General features: G+C 38.1%; 3 protein-coding genes across 3 annotated transcripts; all 3 read left to right on the top strand.

Annotated features, from left to right (window-relative positions):
- Nucleotides 1-431: 431 nt before the first annotated feature.
- Nucleotides 432-3,250, top strand: LOC122841844 (FK506-binding protein 1-like). Its single transcript, XM_044135456.1, has 4 exons — nucleotides 432-554; nucleotides 646-693; nucleotides 1,212-1,324; nucleotides 2,017-3,250. Exons 1-4 carry the CDS (start codon nucleotides 518-520, stop codon nucleotides 2,140-2,142), a joined length of 324 nt encoding a protein of 107 aa, XP_043991391.1. The 5' UTR covers nucleotides 432-517; the 3' UTR covers nucleotides 2,143-3,250.
- A 2,621-nt stretch (nucleotides 3,251-5,871) lies between these two features.
- LOC122841382 (plexin domain-containing protein 2-like) lies at nucleotides 5,872-10,866 on the top strand. The gene is made up of 12 exons (XM_044134657.1): nucleotides 5,872-5,970; nucleotides 6,270-6,355; nucleotides 6,620-6,695; nucleotides 6,971-7,114; nucleotides 7,362-7,431; nucleotides 7,792-7,914; nucleotides 7,994-8,109; nucleotides 8,188-8,287; nucleotides 8,595-8,690; nucleotides 8,771-8,852; nucleotides 9,211-9,271; nucleotides 9,378-10,866. Exons 1-12 carry the CDS (start codon nucleotides 5,872-5,874, stop codon nucleotides 9,552-9,554), a joined length of 1,230 nt encoding a protein of 409 aa, XP_043990592.1. The 3' UTR covers nucleotides 9,555-10,866.
- A 4,938-nt stretch (nucleotides 10,867-15,804) lies between these two features.
- LOC122841846 (plexin domain-containing protein 2-like) lies at nucleotides 15,805-19,700 on the top strand. Its single transcript, XM_044135461.1, has 3 exons — nucleotides 15,805-18,292; nucleotides 18,716-18,873; nucleotides 19,183-19,700. The coding sequence occupies exons 1-3, from the start codon at nucleotides 18,178-18,180 to the stop codon at nucleotides 19,396-19,398; spliced, it is 489 nt and encodes a 162-aa protein (XP_043991396.1). The 5' UTR covers nucleotides 15,805-18,177; the 3' UTR covers nucleotides 19,399-19,700.
- Nucleotides 19,701-19,752: the final 52 nt, after the last annotated feature.

A 19,752-nucleotide genomic window follows, 5' to 3' on the forward strand; every position in this document is an offset into this window, starting at 1 on the left:
GAATCCCTTGAGAATGATCAGATACAAAAAAGACAATAATCACAGACAGAAAAGTACAGAACCCCTAGAGAACATGGTGATTATTTTTTCTTTTGCGTTACCTCACAAAAAGTATACTTTTCAATTCCCTCGCAATAATGTCTTTACTAGTTAGATTATGCGGGGTCTTGAATACTGAGAGTTTTTCTGCTTCAATATGAGGGTTTTGTAAGACTTTACATGCATGTTAATATCTCGTTTGTGAGATATCTGAAGTTTTAGATTTTTCTTTAGGATACAAACTTAGATACAAAATCCTTGTAATCAATAAGCTTTCAGTCACTACACTGAGACAGAAAGTTCCTATAAGAAGGAAAGAAAAAAAAACTGCATCCAACTCTTTACACTATTTTTGACGGAATAATACTGTCACACAAGGCGCGCCTGTAAACCACGTGACATGACAAGTTAAACTCCGCCCTTCTTTGAAGACGCGGACACACCGTTCTAGAAAAGGAAAGGCTGCATCTAGAGAACAATGGGAGTTGACGTTGAGACTCTTAGACCCGGAGACGGTAAATATTTTAATTTCGATGTGTTTTCCGGATAGTATGTGATTTTTCAGTTGGTGCTGCATTGGAATAAAATTTGGGCTTTAATTTGCAGGAAAGACTTTTCCGAAGAAGGGGAGCATGGTCGCCGTGCACTACGTCGGTGAGCTTTGTTTCGTTTCTCGCTCCTCAAAAGATAAAAAAAAAAACGACCATTCACTTTGAATATGATAAACGGCCATATCAAATGGGAATCATACCAACAAACGGAAATATTCTCTGAGTATAAGCAGAGAAACTGAGGCTAATAACAAGCTAATGGTCCAGCTAGTTTAGCTTAGCATAGCACGTAGCCTGGAAACACGGGGGCAGATGGCCCGACTCCCGTCTGAAAATGATATAAAATGATGAAAATTCTCCGACATTCAGAATTGGTTTCCTGGTAATTACAAAACGGTAATTAATTCGAGCACTAAAACAAAGCCTAGAAAGAGCATCTTTCAAACCAATGTAATATCTTCATGTGCTAAGTATGCTAACCATTCACTGACAGCACCTTCATGTTTAGTGCAGGCGTATCGATCGTTAAACGTCGCACCGACTGCTAAAGATTTTCTAGCGTTTTAGCTTAGATTTATATAAATATTAGACAGCATATTGTATTTTTTTTTCTTTTAACAGGCACGCTGACAAACGGGAAGAAATTTGACTCCTCCAGGGATCGAGGAGACCCCTTCACCTTTAAACTGGGAGCTGGTGAAGTTATCCGCGGCTGGGATGAAGGTGTAGCTCAGGTACGAAGAATTAGAAATGCAGAAAAAATATTGATATATATCAGAATGAGTATAAAAGCTTGATTAGCCTGTGATGTAGTGGTCTTTCTGTATTCAATTCAACAGCAAGCAATGATTACACTGTAAAACATTGTGCAAACACCACAACATTGAAAGGCTGGGATGTTTTCAAAGATGTTTCAATAGGCTTTCATGTTTTATATAAATAAGTTTCCTTAAACAATGGTCGAGCTTTTCACTGCCATGAAGCTAATTTTTCACCCATTTCTATTGGTTAGTTTCTCTATTCAGCCAAAAAGCCAATGTAAAGATGTCAGGAAATATCCCCATCTTGGATTTTATTAGCGTATGGGAAACTGAGACTTTTGGCAACAAAATAAATATGTATATCACAAAATTACTCTGATCTCTTATTTTATAGTAATTTACTTTCATATAAATTGAGATTAGATTAAAAATGTCAATTTTTGATATAATTGAGATTTCCAGCCAGATGAGTCTTACCTCTGTTTTTGTTTCCTATTGAATAATCAAGAAAAAAAAAAAAATGTAAGCGTGAGATGGAGCTAGAATGCACTTAATGGTTAGTGTGCGAACAAATATGTTTTCAATTGACTTATTCTTTAGCTTAACATATGAGGGATCTTCTTACTAAAAATTTTACACCATCTCTTTTTCCATTGCCTCAACAGATGAGTGTTGGTCAGTTGGCCAAGCTGACCTGCACTCCGGATTACGCTTATGGAAGCAGAGGTTATCCACCCATCATCCCTGCAAACGCTACCCTCATCTTTGAGGTTGAGCTCCTGAAATGCTGAGTTTTTAGACTGAAATACTATTCCAGAGTATTGTTTTTTGAGATTTTTTTTTTTCTTTTCTGTCCACATTTTTCACTTTTGGTGAAATGGTAAATGAACCGTACTTGTATAAAGCTTTGTTAGAAATATGGAATCAGAAGCCTATTCTCACACAACAACCACCATGCTAATGACAACTGTGCTATATTGGTGCTAATCTAATCCTCAGGCCCATGAATTTTAAGTGAACATTGGATCAATCTGGCTTCATTATTTATTTTTTTCTCCTTGGAGCCAAATGATATTGACATTCCCTGTTTTTCAAAGTAAATATAACAGGCCATAAGTAACAGAAATGGTGCAGTACTGATAACTTGGACCATGCTCGTGTTGGTTTTTGTGTATCTTCCTTGTTAAAAACACACACTGGGAATATAACACGGTTATCTTGCACAGTTTAGACGATGGGATTTTATCAGCTTAATATGATGACGTTTCATATTTGATCAGAAAGCCTAACAAATATATACTGGTCCTTCTATATCAATTTATTCATCAATGTGCTTGAAACAACCTATAAACAGAATTTAACTGATTTACAGAACTTGATGGATTTCCGAAAGACTCAATATTTATATATTCTTTTTAATTCATTCATTCACATGAAATCAAATTAACTAAAAGCACATGGGTGAGAAAGTGCAAATGACACAAAATACAATCCTCTCACAAAAGCTGTGTTTTTTGTGATTTTTTATTTATTTTATTTTTTTTTCTGTGCTTTAAAAGCTAGTATAGTGTTAAACTGACCTTAACACCTTTAGTGAAGTGTGGTCTTCTTTTTTCTTTTCCTTTGCAGTAGATTGTGACTTTATTTTGCGCATTGAAGCAATGAATCAATAAGGATTAACTCTCACTAAGAGCTTGTGGTTAAAGTGGCTGCATTTTGTGTTGTTTTTTTCCAGTTTAATAAGTATTCACATGGTTTTTAGATGTTTCAAGTCTGCTTTGATCCAAAGTGTCCTTGTGTTAAGCTACAGTGAAAACCCTTTTTATTTCTTATTTTGCAATGCTCTTTTCCTTATCAGTGTAACCCATTAAGTCTGATTAAAACCAGAAAACTGTAAAATGTTTCCTTGTCATGTATTTAATCAATTAACCAAAGTGAAGTATGCTTAATTATTCAACGTTTAAAAAGTTTCTAAGGAAACCCACCAGATTGCATCAAGTCATTGACTTGCAGCATTCACTCCTGGACAAGCACGTTGTAACAATCACTTGGGTTGTTGACTTTACATCTTATCCCTCATAGTGAGTAGACATGTAGTGACAGTGGAAAGGAAAAATTCCCCTTTAACTGGACAAAACCTCCAGCAGAACCTAATCATCTGCTAATGTGAATAGGAGGTTGTGACTTATTTTTGAAAAACTAATATTTAGGTTTCCTGAATGAATACTTGGAATATATTACACTAGATTGTACTCAATCTTGATTTACTGTTTAATTAAATTATATAGTGAAAATGTTTTTGTAACTGCATTCCAGACATTTTACCACTGTACTCTAAATAGTCCTGATAGCTTATTAAAGTGTAGTTGAAGGCAAGTGGTATTTGATCTCAGTAGTTAATTTTTTCTTCAGTTGTTCTGAACATTTATGTCTATCGGCAGAATCGGCTCCTCGGGAGGACAGGATAGAGGGTATGTATTGTGGTATTTTGGAGTTTAGATTTTGTTTTAATCACCATCGTTTGAAGAAGTTAGTTAACAGTAAGTATATCATTGCCATGATAAATATAACAACTCTGGCTACTTGTATGCCAAACGGTTGCTCCAGATCTGCTCAAATTGTCCACATAACAGTTTGGGATGAAAACTAAGTACCTGAAACGAGAACCAGTGTCGAGAAATAAAATGGTTCTGAATAAATAAATCAGAACAACTAATTTGAAGCTCCTTTTGGAAAATTAAAGAATGTGTTAGCCTATTTGAAACGGTAACTCGATTACCCTGTAGGAATCAAAAATTCAAGGAAAGCTAAAATTTTCTAAAAATTCCCACACTATTTGAACGCCACCTTTGCACGGCTTTGGAGTCTGGACATCGGCATCACATAATCAAAAAGTAGTCCGGCGCACATTCGCTCAAAATTAGCGATATTTTTAACGACAAAATGTCCTTGTAAAATGTTGAAGTAATTAACTTAGTATCGCTCAGTGTTTTCATCAAGTATTTTGTTTGTTTGTTTTGTTTTTCTTGAAATTCAGATAGGTATCTCATTTATGGCACAGCAGTTGGAGGATTTATGATTTTATTTGCTGCAGAATTGTAATGAAAGAATGGCGAGGATTATCTCGGTTCATCTAATTACAAGTCTGATCCTTGTTCAACAGATTGAAACACGTTTCAAAGGATTGCCATTTGGTAAGTCTCACGCTTACATATTCAATAATACTTAACTCTTCTGTGTGATATTGTTTATCATACAATATCACAACTAAAGAAATATATGTTGTCTGCTTTAAAACACGTCGCACTGTCAAAAATTATATTTTGGTTTAGAAAACTATTTTTAAATTAATCTGAACTTTCATGGATCAAACATTTAGTAATATATTTACTGGGAATTTACGGTCAAAATGATCAGATAATCAAATAATCAGCGCTGCCTTGTATTAAAAGATGTTGCTTTCTTTCCACCTCTGCGTAAAGTATTTCTATTAGGCCTATATTAATAGAATTTTCTGTTTTCTCGTGGTATTGAACAATAATGGCACTGCGTTCTACCTGTGGAACTGTTTGCTTCTTTGTTAGGAGAATATAAATGACTGCAGTAATGACACTGTCAACAGATGTCACACAGTTGTGATCTAAAGTTAAGCTTCAAATCTCCAGAAAATATGATGTTCTATCCGCAACGTTTTTTTTATAGCTTAGTAATAACAATTCTTGGAGCCATAATAAACTTTTTGGATTTTGGTCCTATTATTTGACATCTGCCAGTGGTTGATATCAGGTTCTTTAGGACTTTTAAAAATGTCAAAAATTATTTGTTATAGCAATTATATTTAGCTATATTGTTCCTAAAATTCTGAATTATTTTTCTGTGGATAGCAGGGATATTTTCAAATATTCTTTACTGAAATATTTGGTGTGTTTGATCATATATTAGTTATAAATTTTAATCAGAATAAATATCCCACAGAAATGCACAGTTGATGTGGATCTTAGAAAATGTCAGTTTCTTGTTTGCTTATTTTCTATTTGTTGAAATGGAAAATAAATCTACAGAGTTAAGTACCAAAACTTAATTAACTGGGAAACCACTAAGGAAAATAAATCAAATTTGAGTGAACTTTAACAATCTGTTTACGTAAGTTGTGCTAATGTCTCCTACCTTTTTTGAGGCAACTAAAAAAAAAAAATAGGAGACATTAGCACTCATTATGCTTTTCCTCCAGTACAAATAGCTACTCCATCTCTACATCCCCACTATTGTTCATGCAGATCATTTGGCATGAGAGAACTACTTTGGCCACACTTGGATGCAGACGGGTGCTTATAGAACTTGGACCACAGTGTGACAGATATATAGACACAACACCCACCATTTACTTGCCTCACATGCCTGGTCCTGGTTCTGCTGGTGTGAAGAATGTGAAGCATGTCTTCACTGTCCACTGTGAAGAGAAAAGATAGGATGCACACTTGTTAACTGTTGGGAGGAACGGTGATGGATGTTTATCACACATGGCACCTGCTGGGGAACTGTTTATGTCCCAGAGCGTGATGGAGGGGATTGGTCTTGCAATGTGTCTTGTCATGTCTCAGACTGGTGATTGTGTAATGGTGTGTGGGATATTGTATTTGCTTGCTTTTGTTTCTTTTTATGCAATTTGAGCAATGTTTAAGTGTCAAACTTGAGTATTCATGCTGACCATGTTTATCCCTTTATACAGTAGATCCATTTCCTAAAGGTTAATCCCAGCAGAATAATGTGTCACCATGCTCCAAGTCACCTCAGACTGGGGTCTTGAACATAACAATTAGTTCACTCCACTCTTCTTTGTCACACGCAGAGGGACAATTGCATGCAGTCCCACATGATCTCCAGAACAGACACCAAAGGTCTAGGGATCCTGTTTTAGCTCCAGACAAGAACTATAGAGACCAACACAAGCAACTTTCTCAACTGCTGGCAGAGGAGGAAAAGGACAATTCCACCCAGATTGTTGTAAGATTGTTTTACAGATGGATTTTAAAAAGCAAATGAACTATACTAGCTTTTGTTGACTATTGAGGTTCATTTTAAACCTCAATAGGTTTAAAAATGTTTAACCACATTCTTGTATGTGGTTAAACATACAAAAATGTTTAACCACATCTTAATTTTTACAATTTGCCTTTGTAAATTTGTAATGCACTCACAGTAAAGCTAACCCTGTCACTTTAAATGATTACTTTTTTTCTTTTTGCATGCGTGGTTCATATGTGCCAGTGGAAAAAACACTTATCTGAGCGTTCAAAAAGGGCTTAAACTAATCTTGGTGTTTGTGAACTTTTCAGAATCTAAAGTAAGTAAAAAAAATATAAGAATTATTTATATATATGTAATATTACAATGCTATTTAGCAAATGTAAGTCATTTTGGTAGTCCTAAAAGTAGAATCTAAAATGTTTTCTTTGCTAATCTGATATGTATTGATACATGTGCTGTTTATGTTAATGTTTAGGGGTCTCTTAACTACATTGATTAAATGAATAAAAATATCGAATTTTCTATTCACTATTAAAGAATTGTTTGAGGAGGAGAGGCAAAACAAATTAATTCAGCTGCATGATGTTGTAGGATGTTGACCATGTCTACTACACATCTAAACTCTACGGTGCTGGAGATGCACTAAGCCAATACCTCTGGGTGAATGACGATCAGACAGACGGGGAAAAGTGGAGAGTCCTCCAGTTTCTGTCCAGCTCACACAGACAAGCAGAGGTGTGAGATCATCAAATATTTACATATCAAAGATATACAACCACAATACTAAAATCCAGCTAATTCCCAACTCAAAATTTCAACCTCAGAAACAGATAAAGATGTACTCTGTAGATATTTGTTTTAAAATTAATTCAACTCATTGAATTTTCAGATTTTGAACCAAAATGAGAGTTCTGTGTTTCTGCTCTTTGTTTCTTCATGTCCTATGAGAATATAATCAATAATTTCACACTTTGTGTTTCAGAGAGTGAATCTTTCATTCATCTTTCCTTTTTATGGTCACCCACTGAAAGAAATCACAGTTGCTACTGGAGGTGGGTCAAGTCATTATTGACATTTTTGTCCCTTAAATGTTGCATCTCAAATGATGTTTTATTATTAAAGCTGCTTAAAATGTTGCAGTTGAGCAACATTTGCAGAAGTATTTATATTTGGTGATGAGCTCCAATACTTTGAAGTTGAAGGGCTACAATTTCCCTACTTTTTTACTTCTTTAACAGATTCTCTGTCAGGTTTAGGTGAAGACTCTGGCTTGGCTTCTCTAAAATGTTAATATCAACAGAACAAACACAGTTGTACATTTAAAAGACTCTATTGAACCCAAATACATTTTAGCTTGATTGTAGATTATAGTAAATTTCTTCCAGTGGCTAAGCTCTAACTTCTTGTTCCAGGTTTCATTTACACTGGAGCTGTAATCCATCAGATGCTCACAGCCACTCAGTACATTGCTCCCTTGATGGCCAACTTTGACCCCAGCTTGTCCAAAAACTCCACTGTGTTATATTATGACAATGGTAGGTAAGATTTAGACATTCACCATAAAGTCATTAGTGGGTTATTGAACTTAATGTTCTCATTATGTCCACTCTTCAGGTACTGCGCTGGTCGTTCAGTGGAACCGAGTCCACCTCCAGGGCATCAGTCTAGGAACTTTCACCTTCCAGGCCACTTTGCACAGTGATGGACGGATTGTTTTTGCCTACAAAGAGGTGATGTGTTTGTCTATTTTGTTTTTACTTTCTTTTTACTATGAAGAACATATATTTATGGAAGTCTTGTGCATTTAGATTCCTGTCGCCATCAATGACATCAGTTCTGAGAACCATCCTGTCAAAGTGGGCTTGTCTGATGCGTTCGTGGTGCTACATGACATAGAACAGATTCATAGTAAGACTGTGATTTGATTATCTAAAGGAAACTCAAACCAGTGCAACTTACAAATGCTTGTTCATATTGACATATGAAACTGCAAAAAAGAAATGGCTTTTAATGCTTAACATAACTTTTATAGAGGAGACAAAAACTATTGGATAATTTAGCCTGCAAACTTGTTGTTTGTTGTCCTTTTATCCTTTTATGCACTACTTTGTGAACTAACTCCCTATAATTGTTTTATTTAAGACATTATTACTATAGCTATTATTTTATTAAAAATATTATGGGGTTTTCTTTGGGTTTTTTTTACACACCTTAGATGTTCGTCGGAGAACCTTCTATGAGTATCATAGAATAAACATTCCAAAGTCCAATATCTCCAACTCCACCGCGGTGGAACTGCTCCCTCTCCCAAGTAAGTAACATTCATGTGGTATTATTTGGTTTAAAACTTTTCTTCCATTTTATACGTCTCTGTTGTTACTTTATTCTCAGCATGTCTGCAGTTCTCCAGCTGCGGCCCATGTGTCACCGCTCAGATTGGGTTTGACTGCAGCTGGTGTAGTCGACTACAGAGGTAACCTGAGGAAAAAAAAACAAAGAAAAAGTTGAAAATATGGATCCTTCAGATATATTTTAATGTAATTTTTAAGATATATGTTTCAGCTAGTAGATCTTGGAGACATATTTAGCTTAAGGAATTCACAACATGAATGATATTTTGTTTTGAAGAATCATCTGTATAAAGGAAGAGTAAAAACAGATTGCCTTCTTTTACTCTTACAATATTTTCTTTGGACTTGTGACCCATTCTACCTTCAAATTCAGTCTCCAAAAGTATAAACAAATAATTACTAATTTCCTACAAAATATATTGCTATGAATGACTTATTGTGTTTCCAGCCACGTAACAGAGCCACTGCTTCCTTCCTCAGATGTTCCAGTGGCTTTGACAGAAATCGTCAGGAATGGGTTGACCTCGGCTGCCTAGAAGAGGTTCTTTACATTTTTGCCTTTTAGTTAGTAACAGAAAATTAATCTCAGTCGGACCTTAGCATTATTTATTTCCCAGTTTAATCGCAGTGGCTCTGTGTTGTTAAAGAGGCCGGATCCACGATGTCTCCTGATGACAAACATCAAAAATGGAACAACCCGCCACGTGTCGTTTCCTTTGTGTAACCTGCAATTAGTAATGGACTTTTATTTTTGCGGGCCCACTTCCTGTTTGCCCCAAACTCCGCTAGCTTATTTAAAGCCACGCCTCCAGCGCGCAGTTTAAAGATCCTCACCTGTTTCCACTGTGGCTGTGGCTTGTTGTTGGCGTCTTCTTCACGGAGTCATCAAAATCTTTAAGCCCACTGATTTGATTGCCTGGTGAGTTTATTATCTGAAAGCAGTGTTGCTTTTACATGTGAAACTTTGGTTTGATTGCTCATTGGAGCGTTGTTTTATTAGAATTATTGGCGTTGTTACCTGGATGTCACCGGGATTCTGGCACAGCTGATTGTGGCTGGGCGTGCCCACTCTCTTGATAAGGTAATCTGTTGCTGAATTTTGTGTATGTTCTGACACATTTATATTGATGCTGAGGCAATGAAGTTTAAAATAAAATTTATCAGAACAGAATGTAGCTACAGTTAAATGTGATATTGCGCAATAAACTTAGGTATTTACTTATTTTTTTTTCTTTCCCTCACTCTGCTTGAGTATTTGAGAAGTAATTTATTATTTTCCTTGATTGATATTTTGGAAGTGCACTTTAACTTTGACTTTGACTTTGACTTTAACTTTAACTTTAACTTTGACTTTGACTTTGACTTTGATTTTGACTTTGACTTTGACTTTGACTTTGACTTTGACTTTGACTTTAACTTTGAATTGATTAACTTGAATTATGATTGATATTTTTTGTTTTACTTTATTTAAATTATGGTTAATTTAACCTAATTATTGAAATGTTTGCCTAATTATTAGAAATCTAATTGTTACGTTTAATTTGCACAAACTAAATGCTTAAATTTAATTATTTTTTTTGGTATTATGTTTGTACATAATTGTTATTTTGATAAAATGCTTAATGGATTTTCTGACCTTTTAGGTCGGGTTTTTTTTTCCCGGTTGGATCAGATCCTCATCAGGATTTGAAGATGGCGAGCTAAGGAAAAGAACTCTGAACTTAATGATTTTGCAATTAATTTATTCTGGGTCAATTGTCTTGTCTCATTGTGTTGTTGTAATTGTTGTTTTATTCAAATCACTTAATATATATTCACCAAAACTAAAAACACTGCCTCCTGTTTTCTCCACACCTCGGGCTCCTAAAAGAACACTCTTCTGATGCTGCTTCTGTAGCCGCAGTTAGCTGCCTAGCCCATAACTGTTACATTGTTGGCGAGCTAGCCAGGAGCCTGATACTGTGAATGTTTTGGTGGATGTGTTTTGTGGTTTGTATTGAAATATGGATTTCTTTGACCAAATTGGTATCAATGTTGCAAATTCTGTCATCATTAGTGGTGTAACGAACACTCAAGCAGATGATGAGATCATCAATTATTTACGTGGTTATGGTGGAATTAAGGTTTTTACTGTTACTGCACGCGAGAATCCATTTAAAAAAACCTGGCCGTTGAATTCAGTAATTCTGCAGATTTGGAAAAGCTAAAATCGCTTTTGCCATACGTTTATCCATCTCAGGTTACAGAAGATGTTATATTTGTTGTTAAATTACTTTCAAGAGAGTGCCCTGCCACAGCCACAGTGGACACAACCTTACCTCCCGATTACCTTCATGAACTGAAACGTATTTCCCAGCAGAGTGGACAATCATTTGATGATGTTTTGAAAGGAGTTTTTGAACAAATAAGTGCTCATTTAGGAATAGCAGCTAGTGGAGGGAAGCCTGATAAAGATGATGAAGGGGATGATGAGGAGGAGGATATTGTTGAAGTACTTAACACTGAAAGAGAGTCTAGTCAGACTCCGCCACCTACTCTTCCCTCAAATCAATCAGATCAGTCCACCACCTACCAGCAAGGACCACAAACTCAACCAAATCCAACTACAAATGTGGGGCCGAGAATTTTCCTTCGGGAATGATCTGAATCCTTCTGAGGTCCAAAGGGTTGTTGTGGAACACATTGTGCGCAGAGATGATGTAAATCTTCAACCTCTGTCTTCATTCAGACTACGACCTTTTCAGGAAGACTTCCAAAACCTCAGCATGAGGCAGATTATGAATCCTGGAGGTCTCAAATAGAACTTTTAAATGCAGATCCAAGTCATGCACCCTTACATGTTACAAGGCGCATTTTGGAAGGTTTACTCCTCCAGCTGCTGACCTAGTGAAGGGTTTGGGGCCTGATGCCCTGCCTGCCACATTTTGCAGGTACTGATTCTGCATATGCTACTGTTGAGGATGGAGAAGAATTGTTTGCAAAATTTTTAAACACACTTCAGGACCATGGAGAACGACCTTCTTCTTATCTGCAGAGACTCCAATTGGCTCTCAGCACAGTGGTGAAGCGTGGTGGGATTCCAGCCACTGAAATGGACAAATATTTGTTAAAACAATTTTGTAGAGGTTGCTGGGATAATAGTATGATAAACAAACTGCGACTAGAAAAGAAAAAAGATCAACCACCTCCCTTCTCAGAGCTTTTATTAACACTTAGAACAGAAGAAGATAGGCAGTTGGCAAAAGAGATGTTAATGAAAAAACATATTCCATCAGTCAAGCATCGTGTCAATGTACAAGCTCACACTACTAGTGCATGTTCATGTGGCCATCCATCAGACTCGGGTGCTATTGAAGACTTGAGAAAGCAAATGCTGAAGCTGCAGAGTCAAATGTCAGCTTTGCTGTCTAAGGACTCTAATTCTGTTAAACCAGAAAATCAGCTGAAAAACAGAAACTAAAATCTGGCCAAACTAGTAGTAGGCCAAAGCCCTGGTTCTGCTTTAAGTGTGGACAGGATGGTCACATTGCTCCCAACTGTTCCAGTCAGCCAAATTCCAGCTTGGTTGAAGAAAACGCGCCAGCTTAAACACAAACAGCAGTCCTGGGAGAAAAGTAAATCATCAAACTAGAAGCAGTTCTTACTGAGGGACAAGTGGAGCTGCAACCAATGAATGTCCCCCATTCAAGACTCATCTTCTTATTTTCCATTACCTAAAGGGTTAGTGGGCACAAGGAGTACTGGCAGGTGAAGATTAAAGGGATCAATTTTCATTGCCTCTTAGACACAGGTTCCCAAGTCACCACAATTTCACATTCCTTCTATAACACCCATCTATCGGATCATAAATAAAACCCATAAATGATCTTTTGGAGGTAGAAGGTGCAAATGGTCAGAGGGTGCCTTATATTGGATATGTGGAACTCTGTTTGACATTTCCTCTGAGTTCACAGGAGAAGAGATGGACATAAACACCTTGGCCTTGGTTGTTCCAGACCTGCGATCATCTCAACCCCTGTTCTGATTGGCACAAATACACTTTGGATGTTGTGTATAACCAGTGCTGTCAGTCACAGTCTGAGTTCCATCCTGTGCCTTTTGGATATAGAGCAGTGCATAAAATTTTGGAGATAAGGCACAAACTAACAACTGATGACTATCATGGCATTCTAAAATGCAGTCATCTATCCCCAGGTTGTTCCTGCTCAGAGAACTGCTGTGTTGGATGCTCTTCTTATATGCCCATTACTGCAAGGTGAAAAAGAAGTAATTATTCAGCATCCAACCTCCTTTTCTACCTGGTGGTTTAATGGTAAAGTCTAGCCTTTTGATCTACCTCCTGTACAGCCTGCTTCTCTGCCAGTGGTGATCACTAATGAATCTGACCATGACATTGTGATTCCAGCTAGAGCCGCCATCGCTGAAGTCAGTACAATCCAAACCATACTTTATAAAGAACAGAGTGTGCATCAACCTTCCCATAGTTCAGAGCTAAATCCAACTAAGTTGAACTATAATTTTGGAGACTCTCCGCTCAACTGAATGGAAGCAACGATAACAATCATGCTCGACAGTATGTCAGATGTTTTTCAAAGCATGATCTTGATTTTGGTCGTAGATAAGGTCAAGCATGAGATCAAGCTGTCGGATCCCACTGCTTTTAAACAGCGACCAAGACCCATTCACCCCCTAGATGTGGATGCTGTACGTAAACACATTCAAGAACTGTTGCAGTCTGGTGTTATACGTGAATCCAACTCACCTTTTGCTTCCCCCATAGTTGTAGTGGAAGAAAAATGGTGCTGTGCGGCTCTGTATTGATTACAGGAAGTTGAATGCACAGACCATCAGGGATGCATATGCTTTGCCAAAGCTGGAGGACACATTTTCAGCACTGTCTGGCTCAACATGGTTCTCCACTTTGGATTTAAAATCTGGTTACTACCAAATTGAGATGAATGAATCAGACAAAAATAAAACTGCATTTGTCTGTCCACTTGGATTTTATGAATTTAACCGCATGCCTCAAGGTGTAACCAATGCTCCTAGCACCTTTCAACGCCTCATGGAGCGGTGCATGGGAGACATGAATTTAAAAGAAGTGCTTGTTTTCATTGATTTAATAGTGTTTGCACCAACTCTAGAGGAGCACGAATTCCGGTTGAAGAAAGTTCTTCAACGCTTGAGAGAATTTGGATTGAAGCTGTCAGTTGAAAAGTGTGTTTTCTTTCAGACATCTGTTCGCTACCTTGGACATGTAGTTTCAAGGGACGGAGTGGAGACGGATCCAGACAAGATTTCCACATTAACATCTTGGCCAGTTCCTCAGAATTTAAAAGAGCTCAGATCATTCCTTGGTTTCGCAGGGTATTATCGCCGGTTTGTGGAAGGGTTCTCATCAGTGGTCAAACCTCTCAACGAGTTAACAGCTGGATATCCACCCTGTCGGAAAAATTCAAAACAGATGAAGTCGCAACATTACCTTGACCCCAAAGAACCATTTGCTTCTCGTTGGACAACTGCTTGCCAGCAGGCCTTTGAAGAAGTAATCCAGAAGCTTAGTACAGCACCAGTTCTTGCATTTGCAGACCCAGGTAAACCCTACATATTACACACAGATGCTAGCTCTACTGGCCTTGGTGCAGTCTTGTACCAAGAACATGATGGGCGGAACAGGGTGATTGCATATGCTAGCAGAGGTCTGTCCCGCAGTGAAAGTCGATATCCTGCCCATAAACTTGAGTTTTAGCCTCAAATGGGCAGTGACGGAAAAATTCTATGACTACCTGTATGGATCTGATTTCACTGTGGTTACCGATAGCAACCCATTGACATATCTGCTAACTTCTGCTAAATTGGATGCTACAAGCTATAGATGGCTTTCTGCTCTTTCAACTTTTACTTTTAAGATCATTTATCGGGCTGGCAGGTTAAATGCAGATGCTGATGGTCTGTCTCGTCGACCTCATGCTGAACAGGTGGCTGATCCTTTATCCGTTAAGGAGAAAGAAAGAATATTGAAGTTTACTGAACAACATCTGGAACATCCATCCTGTATTTCCATTGACCAGCACTCAGTCCAAGCAATATGTGACAGACAACTGGTGTACAGCTCACCCAACCTGGACCAGGTTGTTGCTCTTGTGCAAACCCTCTCCATTAACACTGACAGTTTACCAGACAGTTTTGTTAATGATGTACAGTTCTCTTCACTTGTTGTGCCATCTTTCTCTGAAGGTGAAATTGCTGATAAACAAAGAGCCGATCCAGTCATTCAGCACATCATCGCTCAGTTGGAACGAGGGGAAAACCCACCGCCATTTCTGAGGGAACAGCTCCCCGATCTGCCACTACTTCTGTAGAGCTTACACGCTTGGAGCTCCATAATAATGTTCTCGCCAGGAGAAGGAATATTGGAGGTGAGCTTACTTACCAACTTGTACTTCCAGAGGAATGGCGGGCTGAGGTCCTCAACCAGCTGCATGACCAGATGGGCCATTTGGGCACAGAAAGAACTCTGGACCTCATCAGATCACGGTTCTTCTGGCCACGAATGGCAAGTGATGTTTGTAGCAAACTCAAGAACTGTGAAAGATGCAAGAAAAGCACAACCTGAGAAAGCTGCACCACTTGTTAATATTAAAACTTCAAGACCACTCGAACTTGTCTGCATGGACTTTCTTTCATTAGTACCAGAACGGAGCAACTCAATAAATATTCTAGTGATAACCGATCATTTCACAAAATATGCTGTTGCAGTGCCAACCCCAAACCAAAGAGCTAAAACTGTAGCAAAAGTGTTATGGGAGAATTTTCTTGTCCATTATGGAATGCCAGAGCGTCTCCATAGTGACCAAGGGACTGATTTTGAATCACACACAATCAAAGAGCTCTGTCAGATCACAGGAATCAAAAAGATTAGGACCACACCTTATCATCCCCGTGGAAATCCTGTGGAGCGATTCAACCGAACCCTTTTAAACATGTTGGGTACTCTGCAAGAAGAAGATAAAATTCACTGGAAAGATTTTGTGAAGCCATTGGTACACGCACAACTGTACCGAAATGATGTCACTGGATACTCCCCATATGAACTGATGTTTGGTCGGCAACCCCGCCTTCCTGTTGACTTAGCTTTTGGATTGCCTGTGTCTGAACAACCATCTACATCTCATTCACAGTATGTTGAAAAGCTCAAGTCACACCTCAAAGAAAGTTATAAAATTGCAACTGAAAACTCTGAGAAAGTCATGTGGAAGAACAAACTCAGATTTGACAAGCAAGTCACAGCTGCAGAACTCTCAGTTGGAGATAGAGTTCTGGTTAGAAACGTCAAACTACGAGGCAAGCACAAGCTCGCAGACCGGTGGGAATCAGACGTGTATATTATTCAGAAGAAAGCCGGCACTCTTCCAGTATACACCGTTAAACCAGAAGGCAAAGATCGTCCCATCAGGACTCTCCACCGTGATCTGCTGTTGCCTTGTGGCTACCTGTCCCCAGCCTCTAAACCAGAACAGAGGAAGAAAACAGCGATTGCACCCGTGACTTCAGAAAATGTAGATCTTTTAGACCCTGAAAATGAAGAACTGTTCTTACCTGATTTATCTGATTACTCCAGCTCCTATGTCACCAGAGTTACAACTGAGGTTGACTTACCTGCTCCTGCATCTACCATCGCTCCTATACCTGTGGATTCGCCTGGCCAGCATCCCCAGAGCTCTTTAGAAGAGAAGGTTGGTGAGGAAAAGGAAGTGGAGTCTGGACCTGAACCTATTGCTGAACTCGACCTGGAACGAACGGCTGAAGATGAAACAGATTCTGCTGACTCAGAGCCTCTTGGGGACAACTCCTCCTCTCAATCAGGACCTGTCTCTCCTCACCCAGAATCTGCATCCTATCCAGGACAATCCAGCATGTTAAGTGATTCTTCTGCTGTAAAACTCTCCAACCCAGATCCTGAACCATCTGCCAGACGCTCTACCAGAACACGTCACCCACCAACTCGTCTGCAGTATTCAACACTTGGGCATCCACTTCTGCAGAGCATCCAAACCCTGTTTCAAGGACTCAGTACAGTCTTTACATCTGCTCTGGAACTGGATGAGACCTCTGTGACCTCTACATCATGTGACAGTGTAGTGTGTCACCAGCCGGTTGCATGTACGAGGCCGCACATGAGTTTAGGGGGGGAACCTGTAACCTGCAATTAGTAATGGACTTTTATTTTTGCGGGCCCACTTCCTGTTTGCCCCAAACTCCGCTAGCTTATTTAAAGCCACGCCTCCAGCGCGCAGTTTAAAGATCCTCACCTGTTTCCACTGTGGCTGTGGCTTGTTGTTGGCGTCTTCTTCACGGAGTCATCAAAATCTTTAAGCCCACTGATTTGATTGCCTGGTGAGTTTATTATCTGAAAGCAGTGTTGCTTTTACATGTGAAACTTTGGTTTGATTGCTCATTGGAGCGTTGTTTTATTAGAATTATTGGCGTTGTTACCTGGATGTCACCGGGATTCTGGCACAGCTGATTGTGGCTGGGCGTGCCCACTCTCTTGATAAGGTAATCTGTTGCTGAATTTTGTGTATGTTCTGACACATTTATATTGATGCTGAGGCAATGAAGTTTAAAATAAAATTTATCAGAACAGAATGTAGCTACACTTAAATATGATATTGCGCAATAAACTTAGGTATTTACTTATTTTTTTTTCTTTCCCTCACTCTGCTTGAGTATTTGAGAAGTAATTTATTATTTTCCTTGATTGATATTTTGGAAGTGCACTTTAACTTTGACTTTGACTTTGACTTTAACTTTAACTTTAACTTTGACTTTGACTTTGACTTTGATTTTGACTTTGACTTTGACTTTGACTTTGACTTTGACTTTGACTTTAACTTTGAATTGATTAACTTGAATTATGATTGATATTTTTTGTTTTACTTTATTTAAATTATGGTTAATTTAACCTAATTATTGAAATGTTTGCCTAATTATTAGAAATCTAATTGTTACGTTTAATTTGCACAAACTAAATGCTTAAATTTAATTATTTTTTTTTGTATTATGTTTGTACATAATTGTTATTTTGATAAAATGCTTAATGGATTTTCTGACCTTTTAGGTCGGGTTTTTTTTTTCCCCGGTTGGATCAGATCCTCATCAGGATTTGAAGATGGCGAGCTAAGGAAAAGAACTCTGAACTTAATGATTTTGCAATTAATTTATTCTGGGTCAATTGTCTTGTCTCATTGTGTTGTTGTAATTGTTGTTTTATTCAAATCACTTAATATATATTCACCAAAACTAAAAACACTGCCTCCTGTTTTCTCCACACCTCGGGCTCCTAAAAGAACGCTTTTCTGATGCTGCTTCTGTAGCCGCAGTTAGCTGCCTAGCCCATAACTGTTACATTTGACATCTACTTCAAAGCAGCCGAGGATCTTAAACATGACTGCCACCCCCGCAAGGAAAACATCCACCACCAATAAGCTTTTATTACACAGCAGTTCTAGCAACAGGGATAAATCAAGTGAACAGCCACCAGCTAACACATCTGCAAATGGTAAAGTTCAAATATTTCTTGAAAATATCATCCAAATCTCTGAAAAATACTGAACAGTTTAAATCATTTTGCAGTTTTAATCTAAATGGAATTTTCTGCACCTTTATCATCAGCGATAGCTACACTCTGACCTCTATGGACAAAAGGGTCTGAACATGGCTTTTGTTTAGTTGAAATTTTTTAAAGAGAATACAGAATATTTCTTCTGATTTGGTGTTGCTGCAGCTATATTCTTGACATATATCAGACATCTTATTGAAAGCCCTGCACAGAACCTATTTCATCTTCCCACTTTTGTATAATATGGTACGGTTTTAGATGTACCTGACAGGATATTTTTATGTGATAACATTAAACTTTGTAAAAAAAACAACAAAAAAACCCCCATTTAATCCATAAGCAATTTAAATGTCTTCTCTACAGATGGAAATACTGACAGGATAGAGGAGAGCCAGAAAGCGATGCCAGTAGGCCTCCTGGCAGGAGTCGTCATAGTGATGATTGCACTGCTAGCAGCTGTTCTCACATCGATCTACATGTACAGTCACCCCACCTCCAGCGCCAGTGTTTTCTTCCTGGAGGTCAGTGTGGCTCCTCAAAAATGTGTTTGTCATTAAGCACCAAAATCTTCAAAAAAAATTACAAAATTTATTTTGACAGCAATGTACTTCTTATAAGGTTAAGAATATTCCAGTTTAATTCTCAAGCAGCAAACTACAACATTACTTTATTAATAATGTTTTTTGTTCAACAACAGGTTGAACAAAAGTGGTTTTATGTATCACTTTCCCTAATGCTGTCAAAAAATGCTTTTTAAAAATAATGAATCAAATCACCTCCAACTCAATCAGCTTTTTTAACAGCCTATTATCATTTTAAATCCTCCACAGAGACGTCCAACCCACTGGCCAATCCTGAAGTTCAGACGGGGCTCCGGTCGGCCATCTTATGCTGAAGTGGAAACTCCTGGCCACGACAGAGAAGGTTCTCTCATCATCGACCTCAAACAATTTTTTGTCATTTCAGACAGAAGAGAGAGCGAGCAGAAAGAAGGGTTTATAGTTCCCGATCAAAGAGAATGCTTTCTTGCCTCAGAAAGCTCCTGACCAAAGCTGTAAGTTTTTTGGGGCTTCAGGGCAGAGCTGGTTCTATGTGTAACATCTGTTTTGTCTTATGGATAACGGACAAGTTCACTTTAGGAACAAAGAGCAGAAAAAAAGCACAAAACCTCAGTGAGGATATTTCAACAGTGCATTGGCTTAGTGAGCCGAACAGTCTTATGTAAAAGGAAGAAACTCTTCGTTTTATCCTTCTATCGCTTTCAGTCCAGAGAGCAGGAGGTGATCCTGCTAAAAGCTTTTCCCTCAAAGATGCCCTTTATTTTCCTTTTACACCTACTTCACAGAGAGGAATGTCATATTTGAGTGTCACTTCCTGATCTCAAAAACACAGACAACATT

Source organism: Gambusia affinis, linkage group LG12, assembly GCF_019740435.1.
Source record: "Gambusia affinis linkage group LG12, SWU_Gaff_1.0, whole genome shotgun sequence".
In the NCBI taxonomy this organism is placed as follows: domain Eukaryota; kingdom Metazoa; phylum Chordata; class Actinopteri; order Cyprinodontiformes; family Poeciliidae; genus Gambusia; species Gambusia affinis.

Coding starts and splice junctions, on each gene's coding strand:
- LOC122841844 (XM_044135456.1), top strand. CDS start 518: ATGGGAGTTGACGTTGAGACTCTTAGACCCGGAGACG. Junction 694..1,211: donor GGTCGCCGTGCACTACGTCG/GTGAGCTTTGTT, acceptor TTCTTTTAACAG/GCACGCTGACAAACGGGAAG. Junction 1,325..2,016: donor GGGATGAAGGTGTAGCTCAG/GTACGAAGAATT, acceptor TTGCCTCAACAG/ATGAGTGTTGGTCAGTTGGC.
- LOC122841382 (XM_044134657.1), top strand. CDS start 5,872: ATGGCACCTGCTGGGGAACTGTTTATGTCCCAGAGCGTGATGGAGGGG. Junction 6,696..6,970: donor TGAACTTTTCAGAATCTAAA/GTAAGTAAAAAA, acceptor ATGATGTTGTAG/GATGTTGACCATGTCTACTA. Junction 9,272..9,377: donor ACCTCGGCTGCCTAGAAGAG/GTTCTTTACATT, acceptor GTGTTGTTAAAG/AGGCCGGATCCACGATGTCT.
- LOC122841846 (XM_044135461.1), top strand. CDS start 18,178: ATGACTGCCACCCCCGCAAGGAAAACATCCACCACCAATAAGCTTTTA. Junction 18,293..18,715: donor AGCTAACACATCTGCAAATG/GTAAAGTTCAAA, acceptor TCTTCTCTACAG/ATGGAAATACTGACAGGATA. Junction 18,874..19,182: donor CCAGTGTTTTCTTCCTGGAG/GTCAGTGTGGCT, acceptor AATCCTCCACAG/AGACGTCCAACCCACTGGCC.